Source organism: Halichoeres trimaculatus, unplaced genomic scaffold, assembly GCF_033239565.1.
Source record: "Halichoeres trimaculatus isolate MK-OKI-2021-1 unplaced genomic scaffold, fHalTri1.1 fHalTri1_scaffold_20, whole genome shotgun sequence".
In the NCBI taxonomy this organism is placed as follows: domain Eukaryota; kingdom Metazoa; phylum Chordata; class Actinopteri; order Labriformes; family Labridae; genus Halichoeres; species Halichoeres trimaculatus.
The window spans coordinates 17,848,075-17,875,804 of NW_027437198.1; the positions used below are offsets into that span (position 1 = coordinate 17,848,075).

The window sequence follows — 27,730 nt, forward strand, 5'->3', positions numbered from 1 at the left end:
ATTTAAGTATAAGTATGCAGATGGTGCAAAGTATGATACAAATGGTTTGTCTGAAGCATGGCTACACAGATGTGTTGGTACAGTACCTGAACTCCTGGATTTCCCTGTTGGCCTGGGGCTCCGATCTCTCCAGCTGGACCCTAAAAGAGAGAAATACTGACAATCACAAACCTCACGTTTTTTTCAATAATCCCATCGTTACATGACCGGTCACCGGTTAATTTAAAATTTGTTTTAAAATCTACTTTAAAGATGCTTTGAGAAGGATCTGTTTACATTGGACTGCCTCGCCATCTTTTGTCTTTATGTCCTGTTAGTCATCTACCAAGCAGAGCCAATGTAACCTCACTCTTCATTTTATTGATAGACTCTCAAGTTTGAACAGACCACTGCAGAATAACTGCTGCATATGGGTTGGAACATTATCTATTTATGGTTTGTTTAGCTTGTGTTTTAGCCTTTAGCTTGGGCTGTATCACTCTCCCGTTTAACTTTCTTCTGCTCTTCTGTCCTTTTTCTGTCTGACAGTTAGGGTTCTGTGTCCACCATTACTACAAAATTGATTAAAAAATAGTTTTCAGCAGAAAAAAAAACATAAATTCTCATTACTAAACTTTGAAACAGCAAAATAACATATGTTGGTGCCGCTAATCTTGTTTTAAAGTGTGGATTAAGATAAGGCATTTATCTAGGATGGAGACTTTTTCAAACTCACTAAGAAACTCCTCACAGCCCCTTTAAGTTACTGTAGCTTTTGTGTTTTCTCTAATTGAAGTTATTTCAAAAACTGCCATCCACATTCCATTTAATTCAGCAAATTTTAGCCCATTTTAGTCTTTGGAAGGCACTTGTGAAGTATAGTCATGTGTTTATGTGGGAGGCAGTACTTACCACGTTGCCTTTTTGCCCTTGAACACCATCGGTTCCAGTTATACCCTGACAAGAAAATCAAATATAAAGGATGTCACAAAAATACGATTGAAAAGAGAGAGTTTAACAGCCCCCTGGATTATCCCCAAAGTCACGCTGATGATCAAATCAAATAAAGACGTTATAGTAGTGTTCAAAAGACCGATGTCTCTGATTCTGTAATCAAGACATTGTCAACTCACCAGTTGGCCAGGTGGGCCAGGTGGCCCCCTTGGTCCGACAAGACCCCGAGAACCCTTGAGACAAAACACAGCAAATAGTCAGCAGGTAGGCTGAATCCATGATGAGGTGAGGTGAGTGTGGAATACAAAATCATGCGCCAGAACCAAGGAGGGGGCTTAAAAAACAGGCAGAGATGTAATATATTTTAGTGTGTGTGGGCGCATCTGGTGTGTACGTGGTAGCCTCGGAGCCTGTATTTGCAAGCTCTGTTTTTGTCAGCCTCCCTCTTTGTAGGCTGGCCAAGCCACCTGTTCCAAAGCCACATCTGTGATCTCCTGGGAAGTGATTGATATGGAAATATAATCATTCGGGCCAGGATTTTATCTCTTTCCTCTCCGGCTCCCTCTCTTCCCTCTCTCCATCTCTCTTATCTCTCCCACCACCAACCAAATTTTAGTCTTGCGCTTGTCTCTCACTGTCTCACTTCTCCCATCGCTACCTCTCTCTCTTTAAAAACAGTCAACTTCTCTCCCTTCCTGTATCTTTGTAGTTAAACACAGCTTTCCCGACGAGTCTTAAGGCACTCTATTTCTTCCTGCAGTGGGTGATCCATTTGGAGGGACAGAAACCCCACTGAGTTTCAACCTCGCCTACTGGGAGAAAGATGGAGTGCGAGTCATAACCAATCAACCGGTGTTCACCCCACAGATACACAGAAAATAACAAATCTTAAGGTCTTTGTGGACGCTCACAGATAAAGGCTACATTGCTGGAAGTTTCTTTATGACAGGCTTTTGCACAGCGTATGAGCTTTCATGGTCATTGTTTATGTTTGTCTACACCTGCTTCCACTGACCTTTTCTACCTTTATGCTAGGTTGAACAGTGTGCAGAATGCATTAATCAGATTTGACCTTCCTCTTAAGCTGTCATACATTATTAAATACATTGAAGTGCTTCATTTGTGTTTGTGCATGTGCAGTGCGGACTGCACAAGTTGCACGAGTGTAAGTTCTTCTGTAAGACTTTGGCAGCAACTTCAGCTGGAGCTTAAATCCAGTGATCTCCCAAAATCCCCTTAAGGTTTCTCTCAGAAATCTTTTGTTTCAGTGATTTTACTCCTAGAACAAGGGTTTTGTAAAAGGATACTTTTAAAATCCAATCCTTTATTAATATATCCACTCATGTTTTTTTAATGTCTGTTCATTATGATAGAGTATTGTATTCATCCAGATATGGTACTTACGGGTTCGCCTGGTTGCCCTCTTGGCCCCACAGGACCATCAGATCCCTGAAACAACAAAGGAGGGGACAGATTCATCACTTGCACCCTTCTACATGGTCTCTAGGCAAGGAAACATTCATATCCCCTCAGACATAATCCGTGAAAATAGCTCATTAAAGAAATTTGCTGCCTGACAGATAAGGCTCAACTATCTTGGAGCAAAGACTAATAGACTGCTCTCAGAACTTCCCCTCTTGCATGGATTGATACCATCTTGATGGGGCTCATATCTTTCAAATTTTCGATTCCATGTGAAGGATGCACTGATTTGCTTTCATGTCTTTTGCAAACACTGACACTAAATGAGCAAAGAACGGTGCTGCAGAATCAGAAACGTCAAGAATTTAGGATTAGTTTCCCTAAAAGCCTTTCTGATCTATGATGCTTAACATCTGAATGATTTGCAGAACTGATTCTTTGAACTGGAGGTTTTCCTTTAAACTTTTAAAAAAGGAAAAGTAAGGACAACAAAGTGTTGCTGCAGGTCCTGCTTTCTATTGCAAGTAAAGTTCTGCACACTCACCTTTTCTCCTGGCTCTCCAACAGGCCCGTAAGGACCAGGCTTTCCTCTGTCCCCCTACAAGATAAAAGCATTAGCGGCTAGCCTTGAGATATTTGGGTCCTTTCTGTTTGTAACAGAGCAATATCAGCCAAATGCTTTCTGTTATCAGCTGGCATCACAGAAATCTCAACAATCAGCAATATCACAATATGCAAATAAACATCTGCTGTATCATGTGTGCAAGGTATTTATGCATTCTCTGCTGGTGAGTTAGTGCCCAAATGATGGTATTAATACATTTTTTTAGCCACCATATCAAACTCACTCTGTGTCCCTTGTTTCCTGGGAGACCTGGCAGGCCGTCAAAACCCCTGTCACCCTGAAAAGTAATAGAGAAGCAAGTGCATTAAAGCCTGAAGCCACACACATACGGTAATGTGTAAACATTAGCAGAATTGTAGTGAAAGTCTCCCCTGGCAGAACCTAGCATCTGCTCTGTGTATGTGTCGGGGAGACGGGGCTTTCACATTAGCTGTAGGTCTGCTAAAAACGCTGCTTTGACTGATAAAGACTCTGCTGTTCTGTCAGAGCCGGTATCAAGGGAGCCTGATTTATTTACTAAGCTCTTCCTGCAGCTGTTAGGTATTGAGTTGCCTCGTCGTCAATACATATAATAAGCCGAGGGCTGCTGGAGACCCAAAGGCTCACACTTGTGAAGAAAAGCCGAATCCAACAAGACCTTACTGCTTGTACACGTGGGTTACTGTTGTGATCTCGGACACTGGAAACTTTTCATTTAATATCAGCTTCACTGCCTGAAAAAAGTATGTAACTGTAAAAAAATACTCTGTCAGAACAAGAAATCTCTGGGTTTCATGTGCTGATAATCTCATGTATTCGTACTTTCCACCAGTGCAGTGACGCATCAAAGAGTTTACCTTAGCGCCTGTTTCGCCTGGAGCTCCACGACCTCCATCCACTCCAGCACGCCCCTATAACATACACAATCTTCTTTAAATAGGTTTTATTTATGTTCTGCTCTTATCACAATACTCAGCCACAGAGGTTCTCAGTGCTGACACTTGTAATACCCAAGATATCTCACCCTCTTTCCCTGCTTTCCATTGATTCCTGGAGGACCAGGCAACCCATGTGGCCCCTTAAAAGATAAAGAACATGAAAATGTAAGAAGGTGGAGGAAAAAGTGTAACAACAAATAACATGATGTTTACAGTGTTATACTGTGGTTAAAGAACGTCTGATCTTACGGGAGGGCCGCTGTCTCCGCTGCTTCCTTTGAGCCCACTGGAACCTGGAGCACCCTGCAGAATAGAAACAAAATCTCATTTGAGCACAAGACGATGTGAAGCAGCTGTTTAACTTTTCACTCAGTAGCATTAAACCAACAAATGTAAATGAGCAAACAGCAGATCATTTTAGAATTCACCTCACTTTTGCAACCCTGTAGTGATTTCACAATCACAACAAATTGGACAAACTGAGCGTGCATACTGATGAGATTAGGACAGGAAGAGGAGGGTAGAGGTTATGTCCGGTCAGACTGAATGTGAAGTTGAGACAAATGTTGATGCAAATTGTGCAAAGGTCAGAGCATGTGGCTTACCAGCGGTCCAGGTCGCCCTGCAAGACCCATCGGACCTGGAGGCCCTTTTAGTGACAGCTGAAGAAAAACAAAACATGGTGGTTCATGTGGACTGGAAATAGGAAATTTGGACTTTGCATATATATTGAATTAATCATCTCAAGGAGTGAGATTTTTTGAGTAGTCTACCTTGGTTTGTTGCAAGATAGCCTGAGCCTGAGCCTCTAGGGGAGACACCACTGGTCCTTTCTGGGAATCACCTCCATACTGGAACTGGAGTTAAAGCAAAGAGGAATCAGTCCCCCGCTGCAGGAGTCCCAAAATGTAAATGAAGTTCAAGCACACAGCCCCCCCTTGTGGTTAAGTCACAACTCAACACTGGGAAAAGGTTTGATGTGAGTGTGTACGTGTACTGGGCTAGTGTGTCTGTGTGTGAGTGTGAGTTGAGAAAGCATGAGTGTAATATGAGGTCTTACTGGTAGCATCAGTAGTGTTCCTGGGGGACCTGGGATCCCATCAACCCCTGCAAGACCAGGACGTCCTGGGGGACCCTGAAAAGAGAAGACGCAGAAAGGGATAAGAATCAGCTTCTGTGTGAATGATGGGGTGTGTGTGTGTGTGTGTGTGTGTGTGTGTGTGTGTGTGTGTGTGTGTGTGTGTGTGTGTGTGTGTGTGTGTGAAAGAGAGATACAGAAACAGAGATAAATAAGAAGTGAGTCTCAGTGGGGGGAAAGAAGACCCTGAGTCTTATCGCGGTGAAAATAACCTTTGCACTGCTTCAGCTTAGCGTATAACATGCGCACATAATCTTATCTGCTGTTTACACACTGGAAAAACATAAATTCAAACGAGTCATGTGAGGTCTCATCGAGTCGTAAATATTATAACCTTTAGATTACAGCTGATGTAATTTATAAAGAACTCTAAATGTTACGATACGATCATCTTTAAGTGATTAGATACATTTAATATAACATGCTCTATAAATCTAGGGTTTAATAACCCAGAGGATGCAATAAACAGAGATCACAAGATGAATTCCAGTAAGTAACAGAGAATGAAAAAGACTTGTGACATGTAAGTTATTGCTACTAAAGACTGAAAGGCATCTTGATTAAGCATAATTTAAGACGTAGACAAACATGAGACACACAGAGACGTCTTAAATATATTTTATTTTATGAAGGGCTAAATCTGAACTATACAAAGTTACTAAAAGGGTGTACATGACTTAAGATAAATGTTTCTGTAAGCCAGACTCCTCTGCATACCAACACCACCAACACCACCAACATCTTTGCCAAGAAGAATGACAAAAATGATCAACAACCATCAGAGCATCTGTCATCTGTGGGCTTGTGCATGTGTGCCTTGGAGTCGGTTCAATTCTGATGAATCATGGGCTAATACATTTTGTCAAACAATCACACACTGAAGAAAAATCAGGTCAAGCATGTGTGAGTCAGCATCCGGCCCCAAAGTCCAGCAGGTTCACTTCGGGACTAAACCAGGACATTGTAATCCAACAGACAGGTTGGAGTTTGAGGTTACAGTTAAAGCTTTAAATAAAGGGTTAAACTGGGATTAAACTACCTCACTGACTCAAGACTAGTCGATGCTTACCATTTCACCAGGATCTCCCCTGGGTCCTGGAGGGCCTGTTGGACCTGCTGGGCCTGCGAGCCCCTGTGTGGAAACATTCACAGCATTAAAACAAAGAAAATCCTGATGAGTATTCTTTTTTATATCTTAATAATTTCAATAATTGTCAAGGACTTGTCTGTTAATATGCGTTCAAAATCAGCCATGTTACATTTTTATTTCCTTTCAGACAGAGGTTGCCTTACCTGTGGCCCTTGTATTCCTTGAGGTCCTTCCACTAATGTACCCTAGAACAAGCACAAGAAAAGGCATGTACATTAGGAGACTATCAAATCATTTCCATAATCATATCAAAAGCCATCAGACTACTCCTCCAGCGCTGCGAGCAGCTCACCGGCTCAATAATAGCTGGCTCTCCCTTCTGGCCTTTCTCTGCTCTGATGCCAGCCTGAGGAGGAGAAACACATGAATAGAACCACTCCACACAGTCAATTGAAGAAATGATCATTCACTTGATATCAGCATTCACCTCTCCGTCCCACGTCTGCGCTCCTTCCCGCTCAGCAAAGTCAAAGCCATCTTCATAGATTTCATACTCTTCATATGACGACTCCGTGTCATTCTTGTAATCTTCATATTCAAGAGTCTGTGAGAGGAAGAAAACCTCCATAAGTGATGTCTTTAGTGAGCATAAAAACAAACCCTGGGTGTTTCAGAGCTGAGGTGAGGACACTTGATGAATTTGCTTAGACCTACCTCATATTCAGTCACATTTGGACCCACTGTTACCGTGGAAACAGAGAGATCATCATAGAGGTCTGCGAAAAGGTCATCGCCATACTCCTCCACCACTGGCTTCTTCACTGGCTTGCTCTCCTGCAGGCCGATGAACAGGCATAAATGAGTCACAGCAAAAGGTTAACCAGGGGACACTGAGCATGTCTCATTAGCGCCCGGCGCTGACAAGTTAATGCGCATTAAGTAATGTACAATATGAATGTTAGCATAACAGGTGGTTTCCACGGGAAAGTGTTGATTATCCAGGCTACAGGTTGACAGGTGTGCGAGTTAATTGCGGCGCTGGAATGCAATTCGCTGATGGACTACAGCGCATTAAGGTAGCAGCAGAGCACAGACGGCAAGAGCTACATTAACAGCAGCAGCATGAAAATTAGTTTACTTGGTGAAAAGAAAATTATCAACATGAACATCCTTGTTTTTGGTGAAGCGAGTTAAAAATTGATGGCATATTCATAAAGTATATGTGGCAAAACTGAAACTCATTTTGCAGATTAGCATTAAAAAAAACTTTTCAAACACTGTTTTGATTAGGATGGTGCTGGTTAGTGGTGGTGGCGATGAGAAGATGAGAGGTGCTCTCTATGGTTAGGAGGTATTAAGGAGTGATTGGTTAGACTAGGGAGGAGGGAGTTGGAAATGGAGGGGTCTACAGCTAAACATGTCTACCTCCTCTGTGACCTCTGATTCAGGCAATGCACTGGGCACCACTGTAAGGGTCTCAGTTGACGGATCAGGCTCATGTGTAGGCTTCTCCGTGTGTGTCTTGTCTTCGGACACTTCATTCAGGATCACTTCGCTCGGGATAATTTCGCTCTCTAGGTTGCTTTTCATTTCCGGCATCTCTGTGGGCCTAAAAGGTTCTTGGGAAAGGTACTCAGGCAGATTTGTGGACACCTTGAGGAAGCCATCTTCAAGAGCCTCTTCCTCATGTTTTTTCTTTCTTGATCCTTTCTTGCCCTTGCCTTTGCGTTTGCCTTTTCCTTTCGAGCCTTTGTCCCTCTTCTTTTTGTTCTTTTTGCTCCCTGTGTCCGCTTCAGAGTGCTCCTGTGGTTCACTAGGCTGGTCACTTTGCATCATGGAATCAGCACCAAGTTGAGTTTTCTTTTATGAAAGAAGGAGTTCAGGATGAGGGAAGAAGATAAACACTATGTGAATGACTCAAAAAGATGTAGTAAAATGATGCAAACAGGTCATGTTACCCTCACAGGGTTGAATACCTACTAAGATCCCCACTGAGCTGTTAAAAACCTAAAGCAAACATGAAATGAGAACAGACAAACAAATGTAGAGCTGTTTCCTTTCAGTCAAAGCAGAGGCCATATTTGTTTGCAGGGTCAGAGGTCACCTTGTCTTTAGCTCTACAGAGGTGCTAACTCTCAGTGTGTTCTGGCAAGCGACAAATACTAGTTGAGTCATCCTGCAGAGAGTTTCCCATTGCGTGTCAGTGATACGAATTTCCCTGTGCCTGAAAACGACGCTGAAGGCCAAGTCTGTTAAAGACATCAGTGATGTGATTTAGATCCACTTGTAAACAAGGTCAGCGTGTAAGAGAGAATGATGGGAAGTAGGTCAGTGGGGGGACAGATGTTGACATGTTCTGGATTCAGACCTCGTTGCTCAGCTGTTGTTATAAAATCCAGCTGGAGGACAATCCAAATGACTGTATGCTTCCACTGAGGAACCATCTCTGGGGGATAATCAATAATCAGGGTGCACACAGTTTCGAGCAGACTCATGATGCAAATGTATGAGTGTATGCATGTGGCGTATAAAAATAAAGCAGACTCAGAACATTAAATCATTCTGCTTGAGCTCAACTATACACAAACACACACACACACACACACACACATACAAACACATCTCTTTCCTTCTTCCTCCTTATCGCTTTCTTTCACACACAGCCATAGAAATCATTTATATCAATGACTGATTCAATAACTTTATGAATGCCCTGAGGAAGCAGGAGGCTCATTATATCATGTCAGAGTTATCGACTCTTCACTCTTTAGAGTTTGTTTCTCTGTGTGCATCCTGATCCTGACCCTGAGAATGCTCCACTGTTGGCAGCATTTAAAAGAAGAGACTTCTCTTTTGACTGATGGCCTTTTCCTCCTTAATCTCAAGTCTCTTTTTGCAGCACACTTGCGCTGTACTCAGACTTCCTCTTGGCTGAGGTTGTTGTTGCTTGTAAATCATACAGGTCTGGAGGCGTGTACTGTAGGTTAGCGGCTGGCTCTGGTTGGCTTGTGAAGCGGGCTCATTTAGGCGTTACATAAAGAGCAGGAAGATGTTTTAACATGAGCACTAGAAATAGAAGCTCCTCGAGTTGCCTTAGACTTCCTTTAAAATGCAGAAGCTCCCAGGGAATCACTTAGTGACAAATAAGACTGAATTTAGATGTATTGGCCTTTCTCAACCTTTGGTTGACCCAAAGCGATAACTCATAAGATGACCCAGTGAAGGAGATTTTGTGTGATTTTTATCTTGTAGGCATTGACTCATGGTGGCGGCAGTACTGACCTCTTGCAGCTCCAGGGCTATGCTGTTGTAGGGCAGAGCAGAGTCACAGTCTGGTATGTAGTTGGCACAGTAACTGGCAGCAGCTTGGGGATCCCTGAGAATCAGTAGTTGCTGAATTTCTCCCTGAAATTACCCAGACAGACAGACAGACAGGCAGACAGAAGGACAAACAAGTGTCATGTTATGCAGCCAGATATACAGGAAGAGCTAAATTATCTCTCTGACAGAAACAAACAGCAGCAGCAGCTGCTCTGTGAAAACACTTTTCAAGATCAGGAAACTAAACCTGCATCAAAACACCTTTAACACAGCAGACACAATGAGAACAACTAAACTGTCAGCCTACCCACATGTTAAGCAATCTGTAACACAGAAGCATAATCAAACTGTCACCTCTGGTAAAAATCGCTACAGTCTACAGCGTTATTGTTTTCCCTTAACTGCAGGAGAGCTCCTATTGTGTTCATGAAACAGTCAAATAGCTCTCTCTCACCCCCTTGTCAGGACCTCTCACTTCCCATCCCACCCTGCAGGCACAGCCAGTGTGTACACACAAACATGCACAGAGACAGCACTGCTGCACCCTGCAGCACTCAGCCAAGGGCCTCTGTTAACCTTAATTGCCTTCCAGTGCACAGCACTCCAGTCTTCTCTGCACATAATATCAATATATTACAGGTAGTGCATTATGTAAACTGGTATTAGATTGCTTTTGTATTAATTACTTATTGAAGTATAAACTTTTAAGCCATAAACACTTTGTTTATTCAAGAAGATTTAAATTATTGACGATAGAAAAGATTACAATACATTTGTTTCAAAAGCAAAAATGAAAATTTGCTTTAAAACACATGTAAAGATTAACTCGAGGTAAAAATAACTGTGCTGCAGTGCTCACTGACTGAGAAATGAGTCAGAAAGTAATTCAATATAAACAAAATGCAGGCAGCCCCACAGCACAGTGTTTGACAAGGTTTAGATTGGATTAGTGAAACGGATCTATGTAACTGACAGGCCATTGCAACATATTGCCGGGTGAAATGTTACTCAGGGACAGCCATGCAATGATTTGGGATAAATCAAGTCTGATTAACTGCTGGATGTTGTGGTGATTATATTTCCATTGTAATCTCTTTAATTAGGCTTAAGTGGCCAGAGGTGAAGTAAATCAAAACACATTTTTCTCCCATAGCCACCACCAGCTCACATATCCTCTAATACAGAGGACATCATCCCTTATCAGCCGTAAATCTCAACCCAGAGTATGACTCGGTGTATGAGCGAAAAAGACTATGGAACAATCATTTATGCGATAATACATCAAAGATGAAAGGAGTTGTTATCCACTTATCCTCTTTTTTATTCCTTATTTTGGCCAAAAGCCAAATTAAATTATTGCACTTTAAGGTGACGGACAGGGAGAAGGAGCAGGAGAAAGGCAACAGGCAGTTAATCCAATCTAATTCAATCTCAATTTAAGATCAAAGCCGACACTTCCACAGGGAAGTTTCTCTGGTTTTCTTTGCCCAGCAGGGGCTGTCTCTTCTGGAAACACACAGAGAGTCAAGTTTTGCCCAAGTTGATGTGTTTGCTGCTTTTTCTCATTAAGGACAGGGCAAGGACGTCTGGGGACATGATGAAACGGAAAACACCTCATACTCGCATATTCCTGCACATGGTCACATGTTGGCAAAGGAGGGTTAGCTCTGTGATCTCTCCAGTGGTCTGTAATAAGGAGTGTGGGGCCAGCAAGCTATGAACCATGTCGCCTCACCAAATCACAACAGACTAGACCAAACATGGCATGCTACATATTCAAGTCCAATGCCTTAATCAGATTACAACCTGTAGAAAACGGTCTGTTTTATGTGAGTCACTAGAACTGAAGGAACAACAATCATATAACAAAGTCACAGACATAAAACAGCTTTTTGACGCCAAGAGATTGTTAATTCAAGTGCAACAGATGCTGGCAACTAACCAAAAACATCTAAACAGAATCAGATATGAGTCATTATGGGTCGTTACCTAGCGAAATGTGACCAAAAGAAGCCGTGCCTGGTTTAATGGGAGCGTTTGATTTGTGTGGTAAATCGACAGGGGTTGCTAAACAGTCAAATAAAACAGCTCTTTCATGATATGCTTGACAAGTCATGGTTTCAACATGCCTGCAACAGCAAGCCAAAAATACTTTCTATTTCCTGAACTCATCCAGACAGAAAGGGTCTGAATTTCCATACAAATAAACGCAGGGCTGGATCTTATCTAAGCAGTCGGGGTGTTGGAAGCACACACACACACACATACACACACACACACACGGGGGACACAGCGGCCAAGAAGCAGCAGCACCACCAGATTGAAGACAGTTTCAAGTTTGCTTCGCTGCAGTTGAAAGCAGAGTGTTGAATTCAAACACTGAACTCTTGGAGACAATCTGGAAGCAATAGAGGCATTAGTGGCTGACCACAGTCCCAAGGCTCCCACGCTGAGCTCCCACACTGGGAGGACTGGGCCGGAACACTGGCCTCTTCCCAAAGACCCAGGGCCTGGGAACAGAGGCCCAGAGGTCAGCCTGCTTAATCTGTTCCCTCTTGGCACCAGCCTCACCCGAGGTGTAGGACACTGATGCTTAAATATAAACTGACATAGTGACATTAAATATTTACTGCTGTGAATACAAACTGAATGCTTTCTTGCAAGAGCTGTATGAAAGGAAAAGCAAACAGTCTGACATCTGAAAAATCTAGATATCCTTATTCATCATTTGGTTGTCTGTGCTGCAAACCACAGACAGTGCATTGACTGGACTAAAGAATCAATCTGACCACCAGAAACTCTTAGAGGTATTAGTAGTCACCATAAATTCAGCATCATCATCGTAACTCTTCACGTATGATGATACATTAGAGCATGGGAGTGTTTTTGGAGCGAGGCCAAAGATTAAATGGTCTTCAAGCACTTCTGAAAAGGGAAATTTATTGAGCCCAAAAGGAGACACATTTCTCAACTGAAGTGGGATATAAAGTTATTTTAAAACTGGGCTGCCTGTCGGGGGGAGGGAAAGGGAGTGGAGGATAACTGATAGCAGGAGAGCAGCAACTAAGGTTCACTTAGAGTATAGGGAAGGTAAAATGACACTATGGACAGAGTTAAGACGGCTGTTACGGACGACTCGCAGAACCCAATGGCTATATAGGTGGTCATTCGTCCGTTTCGAGGACATTCTCTTTGTACAGTAAAGGAGGCAGTGATTTCTGACTATCAGGCCAGCAGGGAGTGTTAAACCCCTTCCTGTTTTCTTCCTTCAACTCTTAAGTTCCTGTTGCAGGTTGCGAGGTACACAGAGGTGAACAAGAGTTGGAAAGATGGTCATTTTTCTGGGCTTGGCTTTGAGCAACACCACTGTCCATCTTCCTTTTCCTTCATGCTCCATTGCTCAGCAGATGCAGAGCCCGAGGACATGGCAGGGAGGTGGCTTTAGCTGATCTCTATTTCATGCTTTAAAAGAGGAATATGAGGGGAGCCTCAGTGAGAGTGACAGCAGAGCATGGGTTGCATATTGTCGTATAACACACACAGAATGACTTGTGCTAAAATATAACTGCAAAGGAAAAGAGAGAATCACTTTCAGAGCTTGGACTGACTTTTTTTTCTTCTTTATTTTTTTACAGCATGTCATATAAACCTGAACATGCCTTTTAACTGAGCTTTAAATAGCCTCTTAATCTCTATTTTTTAGCAGAAGCATTTGGAATGACTACCACATGATGCATTTACAATCAGAAGACAAAACACACACACCAGCGTCAATCATATTCGCTCTGTCCAAATGCACAGCTGGCTGTTCATACTCCCATCAACACATCTCTGGCCAAAAGATGTAAACAGACTGATCCAAAAAGCAAAGAGAATGTGTTTTCTAGGCTTTGCAGTGGAAATGAGGAGGCTGGGCATGTCTGAACAGCAATTTCCCCTCAGCTCACTCTTTCCCAAACACCTTCTCTCCTCTGCTCTGCTTTGTTTCTGCAGGACTTGATTGACAGAAGACCCCTGCTGCTCCTTGACCCCTTATTTTCCTTTCAAATCTTCTCCTAAGCAGCTTAAAGACAGGTGAGGGAGGTTTCCACCATATCACAGAGGACATTTTTACTCTGTTCTCATCCCACCATTTTCTCTCAGTTCACCAGATTGAATTAAACTGTAGAGATACAACAGGTGATGCAAGTTATCGAAGGTGCTCAGTCCAATTTGCCTTTTATACACTGCATTTTTATCAAACTGTTCTCCAGGAGTATACATATTTGATTAGTTTGAGATCCTGACATGAATCTTTAAAAAGTGGAAATCAGTGCCTCTTGGTTAGGATGCAGTATAAATTAGTTATCTTATCTGATCAAACAGCTTTTCAGGCCCCTTTACTCAATAAACTCAAGCCAGAATTTGTCAAATCAGAAGCTTTACAAGCTCAACATGAACAGAGAAATAAACTCAGAAATCCTATCTACACACAGGAATGAAATGAAGACCATCAGGACAAGCTCCACAGTTCCTTGTCAGATTATTCAGTCTGTATGTACACCACATGGTTTGATAGAGCTGGATGTGTTTGACTTCAAACCTTTATCAGCTGACAAAGTTTGTAAAAGAAATAAACCACCAAAAGTCTGCAGGCTCAGACAATCTGGATCCTTATCTTTTAAAGCTTGCAGCTCATGATATTGCATCGCTTGTTACTCCTATTTTGGAAAATAAATCTTTTATCCAATCCATACCCTGACATTTTGAACGCTGTAAACGCTGACTTAAAGGTGAAGATCCCATGGAGTTAAACAAACACTGCCTGATTTCCAGACTCTAAGTCCTGGATTAGATCTTGAAAAGCTGGGTGAATTTGCAGTTACAGCTGTTTCTACAAGATAAAAACACCTTCAGTGATTTATTTAAGTTTGGTCTGGAACTGGTACCAGAACCTCTACTGCTGCCATTGCTCTTACAAATGTCCATATACTGTACGTGGATCTATCCAAGACACTGACACAGTAAACTGTAAACCACTGCTTAGTAGGGGTGCACCGGTCACAATTCCCTGACCCATCACTGATCACCGATCTTTAAAAAGCCTGACATGCCAATACCAATTTTTATTTTTTATTACTGACAGCATATGCCTTCAATGTTCCAATCTTATCTTATTGAAAATCATTGAACAACACCTGTAAAACAGTAAAATCTTTATGTTTTAACTTAAACAACCAATAAAGTCTCCTGAGTTTTGGGTCTCAGAGCAAAAAGCAACAGTGACTGGCTGTCAGACCTTTCCGGAGATATATAAGATCAGTTTCGATGGGCCGATCACCGATCCCCCAAAATTAAGGAAATTGGCGCCAATCAGTCTACTGCCAACCAAACTTACAGGTTTTATGTTTTCAGGATGAGGACACCTAAGCAAAAATACACCTCTATGCTGATGATAATGTCACCTACACACATGCTTAGATGTCTCAATGGAAAACTGCTCACAGTGTATATTGATTAGGGATGGGCAATGATTTTTGAATATTGGAATATACATTATCATTAAAAAATCAATTAGTTCAAGTGGGGATGGCTTTGTCCTGTCTGCGACAGTTAGCAGTTTTATGCTGGATAGCGGAGCTGCTAGCGTCAATTTAACCACAGAAACCATATAAAATGCAGAGTAACTTTCAAAACAAAACTTTAGAAATAAATACACCTCTTGGAAATGTTTCTTACATTCCCACATTGTGGCCATTTGAAGACATTATTGGGCTGCCTTGTGTTCAAGTAGTCTTTTTTCTGAAAACTTTTTTCATTAGTTATAAGAAGTCAAAAACAAGGCTTTCCATCACGTTTAACAATGACTGATGGATTCCGTCTTGTGTAATTTTTCGGGAACAGTAAGAAACGTTGGGAGGGAGAGCCAAGAAGAGATTAGACTCTCAAAAGAAAAAAAAAATTTTTTTTAGTCACCCGGCCTTCGTCCCTCATAGCCTCTACTGCACAGACTCTGGCGGCACATCTGGCCAGGTATTTTGGCTTCAAAACAATACAGTTATAAATGGTGGAGCCATGTTATCCATTCTATACATAGTCAATGCTTATACTTCATGTCCTCCTTTAATCTACCTCAATACAGGGATGTACAGAAAATACCACAGTACAATGGGTAGCCAGCATGTCGGCAAATTTGTTATTCTTTTAGGTAAAAAGTGCCAAAATGGAAAATATCTTCTTCCAAAAAGCTAAGTGACCTGCTGCTATAATAACCTACCTGAAATACAGGCTCATCTAGCAGCCGTGTCCCAAACACGGTGACCCCCTCTGTGCTGACCACAGCATCGTCCCCTCTCAACAGATCCAAGGTCTCCACTTTCTGACAGTCCATGTACAGGGTTACAGACTTCCCCTGCACACTGTAGGCTATCCTGTGCCACCTGAAAGCACAAAAACCAACACAAAAAATTAACATACAATCTGAGTATTTCGTATCTGAAGAAAAGTCTAATCCCCATAACAGAAAAGGGATGTCTGACACTTCTTTCAAGTCAAGCAAAACAGAAGGGCCTTTGAGCCTGAGACTGTGAAGGATTGATTTCTTAACCCCTTTGATCAAGTCAAATCATTGCAGAAAGCTCCACGAGAATCTTATTGCCTTCAGAATCAGTCAAGGTCAACACACGGGCTGAGCTGTATGAATAAGACTGCAACGATTAGAGGCCCGCCTCAGAATTCAAGGCTGTTTAAAAGCACACTGGCAGAATTACAATAAGCTGAGCAGCAATGGTAAGTCCGTTCTGTTCAACACATAAGATACAGTCTGCTGTCAAAACAGCAAAGAGGGAGATCGTTTTATTACACTATCTGTTCTATAAAGAGAATAAGTCCCTGAAAACACCCACTTTCCATCGGCCAGGTTGATTCTCTTGAAAACTGGGTACATTTCAGGCGTGGGTTTTCCATGCTGATCTTCATACAGGAAGACAGGAGAACGACCCACTTCAAGCCCCAGCTGCTGCACCCCCTGGTCATCGTAGACGGAGAACAGGAAGAACTGGGAGCCCTTTTTCGCTCGCACAGTAGCCATCAACGAAAAATTTTCAGGGAATTTGGAATCTGGAGAGGAGAGGAGGAGGAGAGAGGAGAGGAGAGGAGAGGAGAGGAGAGGAGAGGAGAGGAGAGGAGAGGAGAGGAGAGGAGAGGAGAGGAGAGGAGAGGAGAGGAGAGGAGAGGAGAGGAGAGGAGAGGAGAGATGAGATGCTGTTAAAACGTACAAGGGAGAGCACAGCAGGGAGCAGACATTTTTATAACATGCAGGCGCCACCCGCTGTCGGCTAGACCTGAGTTAAGATAATAATAATGAAAAATATTGCCCATGAAAGCAGCAAGAAGCCACGGGGAGGAGTAGAGGGAGCGCAAAGTCAAATACCCCCAGGTTTTACTGAGAGCAGAAATCCTTGTAAAATGACACGTTTGAGTGCTTTTTCTACGCTATTTTTAGAAATCCTTGAGTTCTTTATTGCTTTATGGGCGGAGATTTTGCTATCTAGTAGGAGAAAAATCCAGTACCTGGGAAGAGCTGTTTAGTGGGTGCACTGAGCTGGATCTTTTTGTCAATCTTGTAGGCAAGGTCTGTCTCCTCCATGCCCTTCCGGCTGCCGCAGAGTCCAGCCTCCAGGGACACCCCATCCATGTTTTCTGACAGCTCTAACACTCGCAGAACATCAATCGGATCCGCTGAAATAAAAAGAAAGAGAGGATAAAGCATCAGCACATGGCTGCAGTGTTTTAGTGAAGTGGTTAAGTTGTTAAAGGTGAAACAAATTAGCTCTAACAACACTGCTTACACACTTTTAGATGTCTTAATACCCCTTCTGTCTCTGCTGGTGTGTCTAACACTGTATGAAATATTATAAAGACCACTTATGACTGGGTGGTGCTTTGGGGCAGATGGCAGCAGCATGCTGTTAGTCGAGTCAGTCTAACATTTAAACTTTGCCACTGTGACAGCACTTTGTTGTCTGGCTGGCTGGGTTAAGTACCGGTTGTTACAGGGCTGAAGAGCAGGGTTTAGTGCGGCTGCGAGCCGCTCTTAAAGTGCGGAGGCTTCCTGCTTCCTCGGAGTCGGAAGAGACAAGCTCCTCTGAGATGTGGCAGCAGGTGGTCAGGCTGCTGTGGGTGTTATTATAGGATAGGGTTGGTACACAGCCTAACCCATAATCCTACAGTGGTGCACCTGACAGCTGACACCTGCACACCTCTCACCCTGAAACAATACGTCGGCATCACATTTGAGCATTTTAGAGTCATTAATAAGAGCTAATCTCTTTATATGACACGTTATCTCAAAGCCATGTCATGAATCTCTTGAAACAGCTTGATGTCCAGTCGTGTTAGTTGTTACAATAAGGTTCCCTTTTTTCCATATACACAGCATCATAATATGCATATTTACATTAAGCTCTGTAATTATTTCCCCTGCAGATATGAGGTTTCTCCCACTGTTGCCTCTCTCTCATTACAAAGAGTCTATGTTTTATTAGCAGTCTGCTGGTCGTGTTATTAGATGTTCTATTGATAAAGCACTGCCGCAAGCATTAGCCAGGATCAGAGCTCTGTGCATAGCTGGTCTCCCACCAGCTGCTAGAGAGAGCCTGTTCAGAGCAACTCAACACTTAGCATTCCAGGCATCTGAAATGAGGATCCTAAACTCAAATTACCTCTCGTAGCCCTCGCTGCTCATACAGAGTTTGCCTTTTATTCTCCTTGTTAATTAAACATGTGGACGGACTTTGTTGCTGCCCAGACATTGTGTGCAGAAGCGCATAGCTTTACATTTTATGGTATTATTTATTTGTATAGCAGAGGGTGTTTATTCAAGCAGCTTTGAGAGCTCACTCTCACAGACCTATAACATGGCAACCAGGCTGTAAATAGGTTAAGCTGTGAATTGCAGCAGGGTTCCAACAATGGACACATTAGGTACAGATCTAAAGGTGTTTAAGACCTCAGGGCATATGGTTTTCAATTCAAATAAATAGTCATAAAGAGTCATGGGCAAACTGTGAGAATCAAGTAATTACAGGAACTGAATTAGCTTCTGGATGTAGCATAAGCACAAGGCACAAGTAGTTTTCACCCACGCACATGCACAGAGACATTTGACTTGAACCAATCAAAATGTAGTCACTGTCCCAATTTTTTTGCATCTGCATTAGAGAGTAAAGTAATATATTTTGAGGAAAGACTCACAATCATGTGCAATGATTAACCCCTTACTGCCTGAATTAATTTACAATGCATAAAAAAAAGTTTTTGTGCATTTTTACAGAAGCTAAATTGAGTGGAGATAGATATAGCTATAAATAAGTTATATGATAAAGATATAATAAGTTCACTCTCTGACCAATATATTGGGACATGGTACATTTGAAACAATCCTTGGTATGTATGTAGAATATTAATCAGTAGGCATTAGTGGGATATAAAGTTCATCTAAGCTGCATCACGACCTGACAGGGTATGTTGTAGATTTGTGACAACAGGCATCAAGTGTTCAACAACTCATTTAATAACTGTTGTTTACCTGATGATTGAAAATGGGCTGTCAATGATGGCTATATTGGCCAGTAAAGTCAGTGGATTAAAACAAAACTCATCTTAAGTTCAAACTAAACAAAACAAGTCATGCATGTCTGAGAATCTTTTGTTTTTGGAGCTTGTGATTTCATTTTTAACCAAAAATCAGTATCTCTATTTCCCTTAAAAAGCCTAAATCTTCACCTCGGCTCACTTTGCACTCCAAAATCAGGTCTGGGCCCTAATCCTAAATTTCTGGGTCTAATTGAACTGGAAGGAGTGTCTCTGTCTTTGTCTAATCCCATATGAGCTCCTTTAGCTTCTTTGTGGCCTTGTTCAATTCCTGACTGCAAATCAATTTCCTTTAGAGCAGCAAAGTTGAAAGTTTGTGTTTTAGTCAAAGGTCAGACACTGTCTCTTTCTTTTTTCCCCATTTCTGCTTATTCATTCCCTCTCAACTATCTTTCTCTTTTTTTTCTTCATCTCTCTCATGTCTCCTTGTGCTCACAGAGGAAGAGAGGTCATAAGGCAGCGATGTTTGGAACAATCTGAGTAATTAAAACAACATGGATCTAATGATGCAGGATTCTTGGGTTACTGTCAGCTCATCCAGAACAGCACCTGACCAAACTGCCTCATAACACAACAACGGAAACATCTCCAAATTCATCTCCAAATAGTATTTTAGCTCACAGTGAGTAGAATTCTGCCTCAATAACATCTTTTAAAATGAGTGTTGCTCAATCCTAAATGTTCTCCAGCTATGCATTGACAGGAGAGTTGACCCATGACACTCTGAGGACAACACTGAACACTAGAAATGAGCAACAATGCCACAGGGTGAAATTTGAGAGAACAGACATTCCTCTAAAAGGGGAACAATTCACAACAAACTGCCAGTTAAACTTTTAGGGAAAATAGGCATCCCACACCCACGTGTGCAGAATAAACTGTTGAGAGATGAGTTTGGCAAGCAGAACTAGAAGACGTGGGAACAATATGTTGGCCTGAAGAGGATGTAACCCTGAGAGCTCCAGCAAACACATCAGACGCCAGTTCAATGTGAGAATGACCCACATTAAATACAAGTTTCTGCAAAGTCCCCTGTATTTCATCATTTCAATACCACAGCTCTTGATTCTGGCGTCAGGAGGAAAACCCCAGGCTAGTGGCAGTCAGCCATGTAAAGTCTGGATCCAGGCAGCAATCAATAAAAGAAACTTATCTGTTCCCTGCTCTGGAACCCTCTGAGTTTAGTCAGTTCGTGCAGTCTCTTTGCCTATCCTGCAGCACTGATGAGGGACTGTCTGAGCAGGCTCTGCTTGCATCTCATTAGGCTTTGTCAAAATCGTGACCTTATCTCATCTGTCAAACAGTGTTACCTGTAGAGACAGATAGTAAGAGCCAATGAGCATTAAGCAGATAAACATCTTCAAGAGCAGCTACTGGGGAACAGAAATGACAAGCTAGAGCCTGGGTGTTTTTCGATGAGCTTGTGCAGAAGACTCTTTCTACAACTTGAGATTAGGGCTCGACGTGTTTCAAATAGCATCTTTAAATCTCCAAGGATTTATGACTCAGAGTTTTTTCCATTCACAACTAAAGGTCAAAGCATAGAGGAAGAAGTCTGACATCCAGCAAATTCACAGACATCCGTAAATACTCAGAAAAGCCAACTACAGCATGTAATTACTTCATGTGCAAAACAATAAAAGCATAAAGATCCCCCTCATAGTTCCTTTGTCTTCTTTCTCTGGTGCACTCCCTTCATTTCTGCCTGGTAACAGTGCTGGACATGTCTTAGGGAAAACAAAATCAGGGCACTACCCCTTTGGGAATGGACAAAACACTGGATCTGTTTATCTTCTCTGCATGTGTGACACTTGACACAGTCTCTCCATGCCTTGTGGTCAAACAGCTCAGTCATACATGGACATAATATATTCTCTGTGTTACTGGAGCAAATGTCTCAGAAGACATTCTGTATGACTCACACCACCTACACTCAGCCTGAAAAGGCCCTGCCTGAAAGTACCCCTCACACACACTCAAACACACACACACACAGGCACACACACAATGCTGGACTGTCAGAAACTATTGCATCTGGGAACTGGGGAATTTTCACAAGAAATAACGCCAAAACGAATCTGGGTAAAGAGAGTTTCCCATAGTATCTTAGACCACACCCAGAGATGAGTCCAAAAAGAGCACTTTTTCTTATACTTTACGTTCCTGTTGGGACCTTTCTTATATTTTACTAAAACAATACAATTTTAGGAGTTCCCTCTCTTAATAAAAGTATTACCAAGAATCAACTGTCAGATTGGTTTAAATATAACAAGCTGTAAACCTGAAGCACCAGAACAACATCCAGAGGAAATACTTGAATAAATCCAGACACAGTTTCTCCCAGGCTCCGTGAAGAATAGACTTAATCTAATTAGCAGTAGGCGTGACCTTTTGTCAGGGTCACTGCTGTTTGTGGACAAGAACACTATGAGGCAAGGAGAGCTAATACACACTCTGAGCAGATGAAAATTTCAACACATGGACAGCCAAATGAGACGGAGACGCTGTGTGAAAACTAAAATGGCATCTTCATCTGCCCTGGACAAAATCTCTCTCTGAATCACAGTGTTGTTCTGTTTGTCAAACACTTCACTCTGTTACTTGAAAACAGATGTTATTAAAACAGAGAGGAGTGTGTTTGAGAGACTGAGGTACATTTTATTGTAACACAGAGACAACGGGATTTATTGGGATCAAAGCGTACAAGCTAAGAGACAGATACTCATTCTCTCATTGAATTCACTTTGTGGTTTGGTCTGCTTTTGGTTATCACTGAGAGTTTAGGAGCAAGCCAAGTCAGCCGTTTTATAGGGCAACCTCTGGGATTAGGTTTAAACTTGTTTTCATGGGGTTATTATGGGTTATTAAGATATAAATATAGATTAAAAAAGAGTCCTGTTGAGATCACCAAACATTATTTTACATGGACTCTACAAACCATGTTCATGGGTAATAAATACCAAAATATTCATCATACCAACATTTTAATATTCAGAAGATGTTGCTCTGCAACATGCATGAGAAATATACCAGAGGAGATGGAGTTTTCACTGCTGAACCGCACAGGAAAATGAGTTATAGTCAGTTTAAGGGATGACTGGAACTGACTTCACCAGCAACAGAAAGCGTTTTGGATCTACTAAAAGATGAGTTACTTTACTACTGCTCTGGTTGGACTAGTTAACTGTGGTGTCGCTGCTTGTCCTTCATACTGCGCTTTGCTTTTCAATCTCGCAAGACAGTGTGGGTGACGTTTTTCTATCTGTGAGACAAATGTTAGCTCAGATAGCTAGCAAATTACCCTTTGTAGAAGAAAACAACATCTTCAACAACAGCAGGTATTCACGGTCTTCAAGTGTGGTTTGCAATAGTGTAGCTAAGATTATAATCCAACTATGTAGTGACAGCTTTCATGGTTGATATATTTAAGTATGAGTGTCCTAATTAGTTTGTAGTGAATCAAGTCAAATCTGTACATCCAATAAATGAAAGCTACCGACCATTACTATTTATGACTTTGGTCTAAGTATTTAGATGGCAGGTAATTCACTAACCAGCACTCAACTGCAGCAACCTGACTGTAGAATACAGATGAAGTGTCTGTGACATCACCCATCTGTTTTTGATACAGAGTTTTGAAGACAATCGTCTGCCTCCAAATTGGGTCAACCTAACTTTGTTCAACTTCTGTCAGTCAAGTCAGCTTCACATGAGTAAGACCAGTAACTCTCATAACTGAAAATAAAATATTACAGCAAACTTAGCCCCCTTTAGTGTGTGCCAATAGAGGAATGAGCTTTTCAGACCCAAACCGTTTTTTGAGTCTGGCAGTGTGTATGGTTTCCCATGCTTCTAAAGCCAACCTCTATCAATGGACTAAAGGTTTTAGCACTTTTCACATTGGCTTCATATATTTAGACCACTTGGTAACTACAGCCCCAGCTAGTGGCAGGTGGCTGCATTACAGCTAGCACAACATATGACTAGGACTTTGGGCTGTTATTAAATTATAAATGAGATAAATTATGAATCTCAAAACTATTAATAATATGATTAACAGGCTACTCATTCCAGAACCAACTAGTAAGGGAAGCAACAATTAATCATTTAGTTGACTAAATGCACAAATCCTCAATTTGAATAACATCAATTGGCTTAGGTAAATGACCAAAGATTTTTATTTAAAAATTAAAATGAACATATTTAGAGTCAGAGCTTGGCTGAATTTGGTTTACTGTCTACATCCTGTAGGCCAATGCTCACTGTGTGTTACCCTTTTGGTGTTAAAGCTGCAAGTTTCTACTGGAACCCGGCCACACACATCCTTCCAATTCACATCAGAACCACATTTTTCAATCTCCACAGTTTGTTCTGCTCATGTTTGTTCACAGCGTGATGAGCCAGCAGGCCAAAAGCTGCTTGGCCCACAGAGAAAACACCTGCCCCTCATGGCCTCTTACAGGGCAGGCACGCCACAGAAACAGATGCTTCTATACTTGTGAGGACACTCTTTGACTAAAGTCCACTCCTTAACATATTTTCCACTGCACACTTAAAATTGGCCATTAACCTTAGTCGACCCAGTTTCTTATTTTTTAATTCCCATAAGGAGGTGGAAAGTTTCCTGTTTTATTTTTACTGTTATTTTTTACTGTTTTTCTTCGGGGTTTCAGGTGGGACACAAAGACATAAAAAAACAGCACACAATTGATTTTTCATGAACCTGTGCAAAATAAACTGTGATACACAAAGGGTACACAATACAAACATGCAGCATACACCTGACAACGACCATTAAAGTTTCATACCAAACTATCATTTAGTCCCTCAGACATCAAAACACAAGGTGTGTGTGATACAGGTACACACACACGCTCCTTTTGAAGTCACGTCTCTTTATGCTTCAGAGGGACAGAAATTCTTTACAGGATGTGGGCCTCCGTGGATTCACTCCCCTCTGTGTTAACAGCTTAGCCCCTATGCTAAGTGACACTTGGCAGGTTCAGAGACGTTGAAATATGAGCCAGGTCACCATGTCACAGAGGGTGGCAGATTGTTTTACACAGTTGTAGTAAAGCTAACTCCTGTGACGTTTATTCTGATGTATATGACCATGTAAGGGGTGATAAACTTTTCTGAAGCTCATAAGAAAATGAAGCGGATAAAATGCAAGGGGAGAAGTCAGCTCCTCTGATGTCTGCTCATTGCAATTCTACAGGAGGCATCTCACACAAGTCCTGAAAAGCTTTTTAGAGCATCCAGCGATCAGAAACACAGAGCCATAAAAGCCCAGGGGGGAAGAGTCACTGAGTTTATGGAAGCCAGATGCGAGTGGAATACTATAGATTGCAGCCGTGTGTCATGAATTGTTTAAGATTCACTTCTTCAGACAAAAGAAAACTGTTCCCCTTATCATTCACCTCAGAGGCAGTTTGATATGATACCAGCAGCGTCAGCATCTCAGGGACAGACATCAGCATATCAAAAACGGACAGTGTTTAATGTTTCCAGTGAAGAAACAAAATCACAGAGAAGAGGAAAAAGCTTGGGCTTTAACAGGCGTAAAATTCCTCTTTTCATAGTCTGTATCCTGCGAAATTCAGCTGCTTTTTCATTTGTTTTCATTTGCCTGTAATTTGTTGCCAGATCAAAGGCGAACAAGGCTCGCCATCCTCCTCTGGGAGTCGGATGCAGGACTGGTGAAGAGGCTGGATCAAACGGTACCCAGTGAGGGGGCTGTATGCGCCATTTCCCCCCCCTGTCACAGAACTAGTCAAGCATGAGGCAGGGCATGAGACAGAGAGAAGGGATGATGTAAATGAAGAGATAAGGCAAATAGAATAAAAACAAATACTCCCTATTCCCAGGCTTTGAACATAACAGCAAAAAAAGGAAAGCTGCACGAAAATGTGTGGAGGCAAAAGAACAGAGGATTCTGACTGAAACTAACTGTGGACGCATGCAAGAATGTCTCACTTCCTGTCAGCAAACATGACTACAAAGTACTCTCTGATCTCTGTGGAACACACAGAAAGCATTTGGGAAAACATTCTTTCACTTTAATACACGCACACACACACATTCACACAAACTTTGAGGCACAGACACTTTATCTACAATGTGCACATATCTAAGACCCCCGTATCAGCCGCACCATATGTCATGCACTTTTAAATCATCTCAGCTTCTCACTTCACAGGCCCCTCATTAGAGCAGTGGACACCAGAGCTGCTCTGTCACTCGAATGTGAGTGTGTCCTTTGGCTCACTTCCTCCTGCCATCGGCCAGTTCCAGCTAATCCTGCCAGCCATAAAGTGTGAGCATGTGGACAGCCACGAGTAAAAATAAAACATCTTTAAGCACTTTTTGGCGACCACAGGGTTAACTCCTGTTGTTGAGGCATGCAGCTCCATCAAGGGAGTCTCTAAAGTGCAGCACCTGCAAGGAAATTGTCTGCTGCAAGTTGGAGATACTCAGGGCACGGCCACAGGGTATGAAGCAAGTGTGGGTGACAGACATCAGTGGGCCAAATGATATGCAGTATGTATGCTTAAACTGGTTGTTACTGGCTAAACTTGGGGCACGGAAGTCCTAATATGGCTGTAGCACTTGCTGAACAAGCAAGCAAATGTGGACATGGGCAGACAGACACACACAGCTGTTTGACAGAGGCCAGCCCTCTAGCTGCAGGTGGATCACAGAACAATGAGTGTAGTCACTCTGCTCCTTCAAGACACAGTGAGATTAAGTTACAACCATGTAAAATATGACCTGAGGTGGTCGCCTGCAATAAAACGTGTAAAATATTAATGTGTGCCAGAATAATTATAATAAGGCAGTAAGAGTGTTAGTGCTAAGCGCCTTCACTTAAGACCTGTGCGAGCAGAGGGCACATTAAACAGATCCATGACAGGAATTTTAATCTACTCAGCACGGTCAGTGTTCAGCCATTCACCTCTTTCTCAAGCCAACGCTAAACCTCTTCACAGTAAACCGACGCTGGTCACAAGCAAACTCAAACATGACATCACACATCTCCTGAGCTCGCTCCAAGTCCTCCAGCACACCTGACGCTGGAAGGATACATTCACATTCAAAACCTTACACATATGTTCATCTGAGATTGAAATGCAAGCTGGAGCAGGAAAATTGGAGTCACTCTCAATGTGCTCTTTATGAAATGACATGTATAACTTCTAAGTATGCATTTATGAGAAAACCTGGTACATAAAATTGCACATAATTAGCTCTGTTCTTAGAGTTTTCTACAACTTCTAAAAGTAAGTTTTTGGCAGCTAACGTTTTGATGTAGCCTGAAGCGAATCTGTGGGGCAAGTTTTAGCATCTCCAAACGATCACAGATTCAAAGATTAGATATTTAAATTAGGATATGTTGAGGAAAGAAGTTTTTTCGATGTGTCAGACAGCTGAAGGGAACTCAGTGGGGTCAGTGAATCATTTAGAGACCACAGACGAATGAAAGTCGAGATTTTTACAAACATTAGCATTTTTTTAAACTTCGTGTGTTCAACAGGATACTTTACCTGTCCGTGCCGTCGTTACATGAAGCAGAATCAAAATAAACAGCGGTGTTCTCCGGCGTGACCTGCTCCTCATTAAATGGTCCATCTTTACCAGAGGAGACCCCCACCTCTGCCTCCGCCACCAGAACTTTCTGCAGCACAAACTAAAAGAGCAGGAACTCAGCAGCCATGCGTGGAGAAAAGGAGAGAAGTCAGTCTTGTAGTAGTAGCTCCACTTGCTTGATAGTTGGAGAAGTTTTGTTGTGTTGGCTCCTTTCTCAAATCCGCTCTGTCCCTCTCATTCAATTTCTCCCTCTCTCCCTCACTCCCTCCTCCTGTTCTCCTCCTCCTCTGCCTCTTCCCTCCCATAGGACGCTGTCCTGGGCGCCTGCACAACGCTATCCATCATAAATTACTTTTTACAACGCGAGATAATTTGTCAGGTCTCGTCTCATTGAGGGGGTCACTGCAGGATTGATTTACAGCATCACTTTGTTAGCCTGTCAGTTTCCTGATGTTTACAAAGCTGGTAGCCTGTTAAGCTTTTTTATAATACAAGAGGCACACATATAAGTGAAAAACTCTGTGTATGACACAGTGGAAAATGTTAGGTTATCAAATAAATGAGGTGAAAATGATTCTGATTTTTTGTCTTTTAAATTCCAAGCCTCAGCAGAGAGGGAGGATCAGAGGTTCAGCTAAACCCTTTGATGCCAGAGGGTGAATCCAAGCTTTGAACTTACACATAACACTTGGTAAATGCAGCTCATAATTACAACACCTCTGGACGGTTCATGGAGTAAGGTATTAGCGGGTTATCTGTGCCATCAGTCTAATGTCTGCAGTGTCTCTGCAGTGCTTGTTCAGGCTGAAGCTTGACCACTGAGGCTGCAGGCTGAATCACCTCAGGTCAAAGGTGTCTGGTTCAGGGCGCTGGCAAAAACATCCTATAATTAAGAGTTTGCATTACTGCATAACTCTAGGTATGGCATAAAATGAAATAAGTTGCAGGAAACTAAAAAGTTTTAACACTCATACACAGAAAGTCACCTCCCTCTAAATACTGCTGGGACACTCCTTCTAAATCATCCGCCAAACTTTAGCCTGCACAGTGTCGATTACCTGTGC

At 42.1% G+C, this 27,730-nt stretch overlaps 1 protein-coding gene across 1 annotated transcript in view; it reads right to left on the reverse strand.

Moving 5' to 3' along the window:
* Positions 1-26,874, reverse strand: part of col5a3a (collagen, type V, alpha 3a) — a 51,246-nt gene extending 24,372 nt beyond the window's left edge. The window contains exons 1-23 of the mRNA XM_074696486.1: positions 26,624-26,874; positions 16,998-17,165; positions 16,331-16,544; positions 15,703-15,865; positions 9,408-9,530; positions 7,551-7,985; positions 6,840-6,959; positions 6,613-6,729; positions 6,478-6,531; positions 6,329-6,370; positions 6,105-6,167; positions 4,958-5,032; positions 4,671-4,754; positions 4,503-4,559; positions 4,147-4,200; positions 3,984-4,037; positions 3,817-3,870; positions 3,204-3,257; positions 2,900-2,953; positions 2,338-2,382; positions 1,113-1,166; positions 892-936; positions 87-140 (exon numbers count right to left, since the gene is read on the reverse strand). Coding sequence (XP_074552587.1) covers positions 87-140; positions 892-936; positions 1,113-1,166; positions 2,338-2,382; positions 2,900-2,953; positions 3,204-3,257; positions 3,817-3,870; positions 3,984-4,037; positions 4,147-4,200; positions 4,503-4,559; positions 4,671-4,754; positions 4,958-5,032; positions 6,105-6,167; positions 6,329-6,370; positions 6,478-6,531; positions 6,613-6,729; positions 6,840-6,959; positions 7,551-7,985; positions 9,408-9,530; positions 15,703-15,865; positions 16,331-16,544; positions 16,998-17,165; positions 26,624-26,708 — 2,268 coding nt within the window. The 5' untranslated portion in view covers positions 26,709-26,874. The remainder of the gene's footprint in view (positions 1-86; positions 141-891; positions 937-1,112; positions 1,167-2,337; positions 2,383-2,899; positions 2,954-3,203; positions 3,258-3,816; positions 3,871-3,983; positions 4,038-4,146; positions 4,201-4,502; positions 4,560-4,670; positions 4,755-4,957; positions 5,033-6,104; positions 6,168-6,328; positions 6,371-6,477; positions 6,532-6,612; positions 6,730-6,839; positions 6,960-7,550; positions 7,986-9,407; positions 9,531-15,702; positions 15,866-16,330; positions 16,545-16,997; positions 17,166-26,623) is intronic.
* Positions 26,875-27,730: the final 856 nt, after the last annotated feature.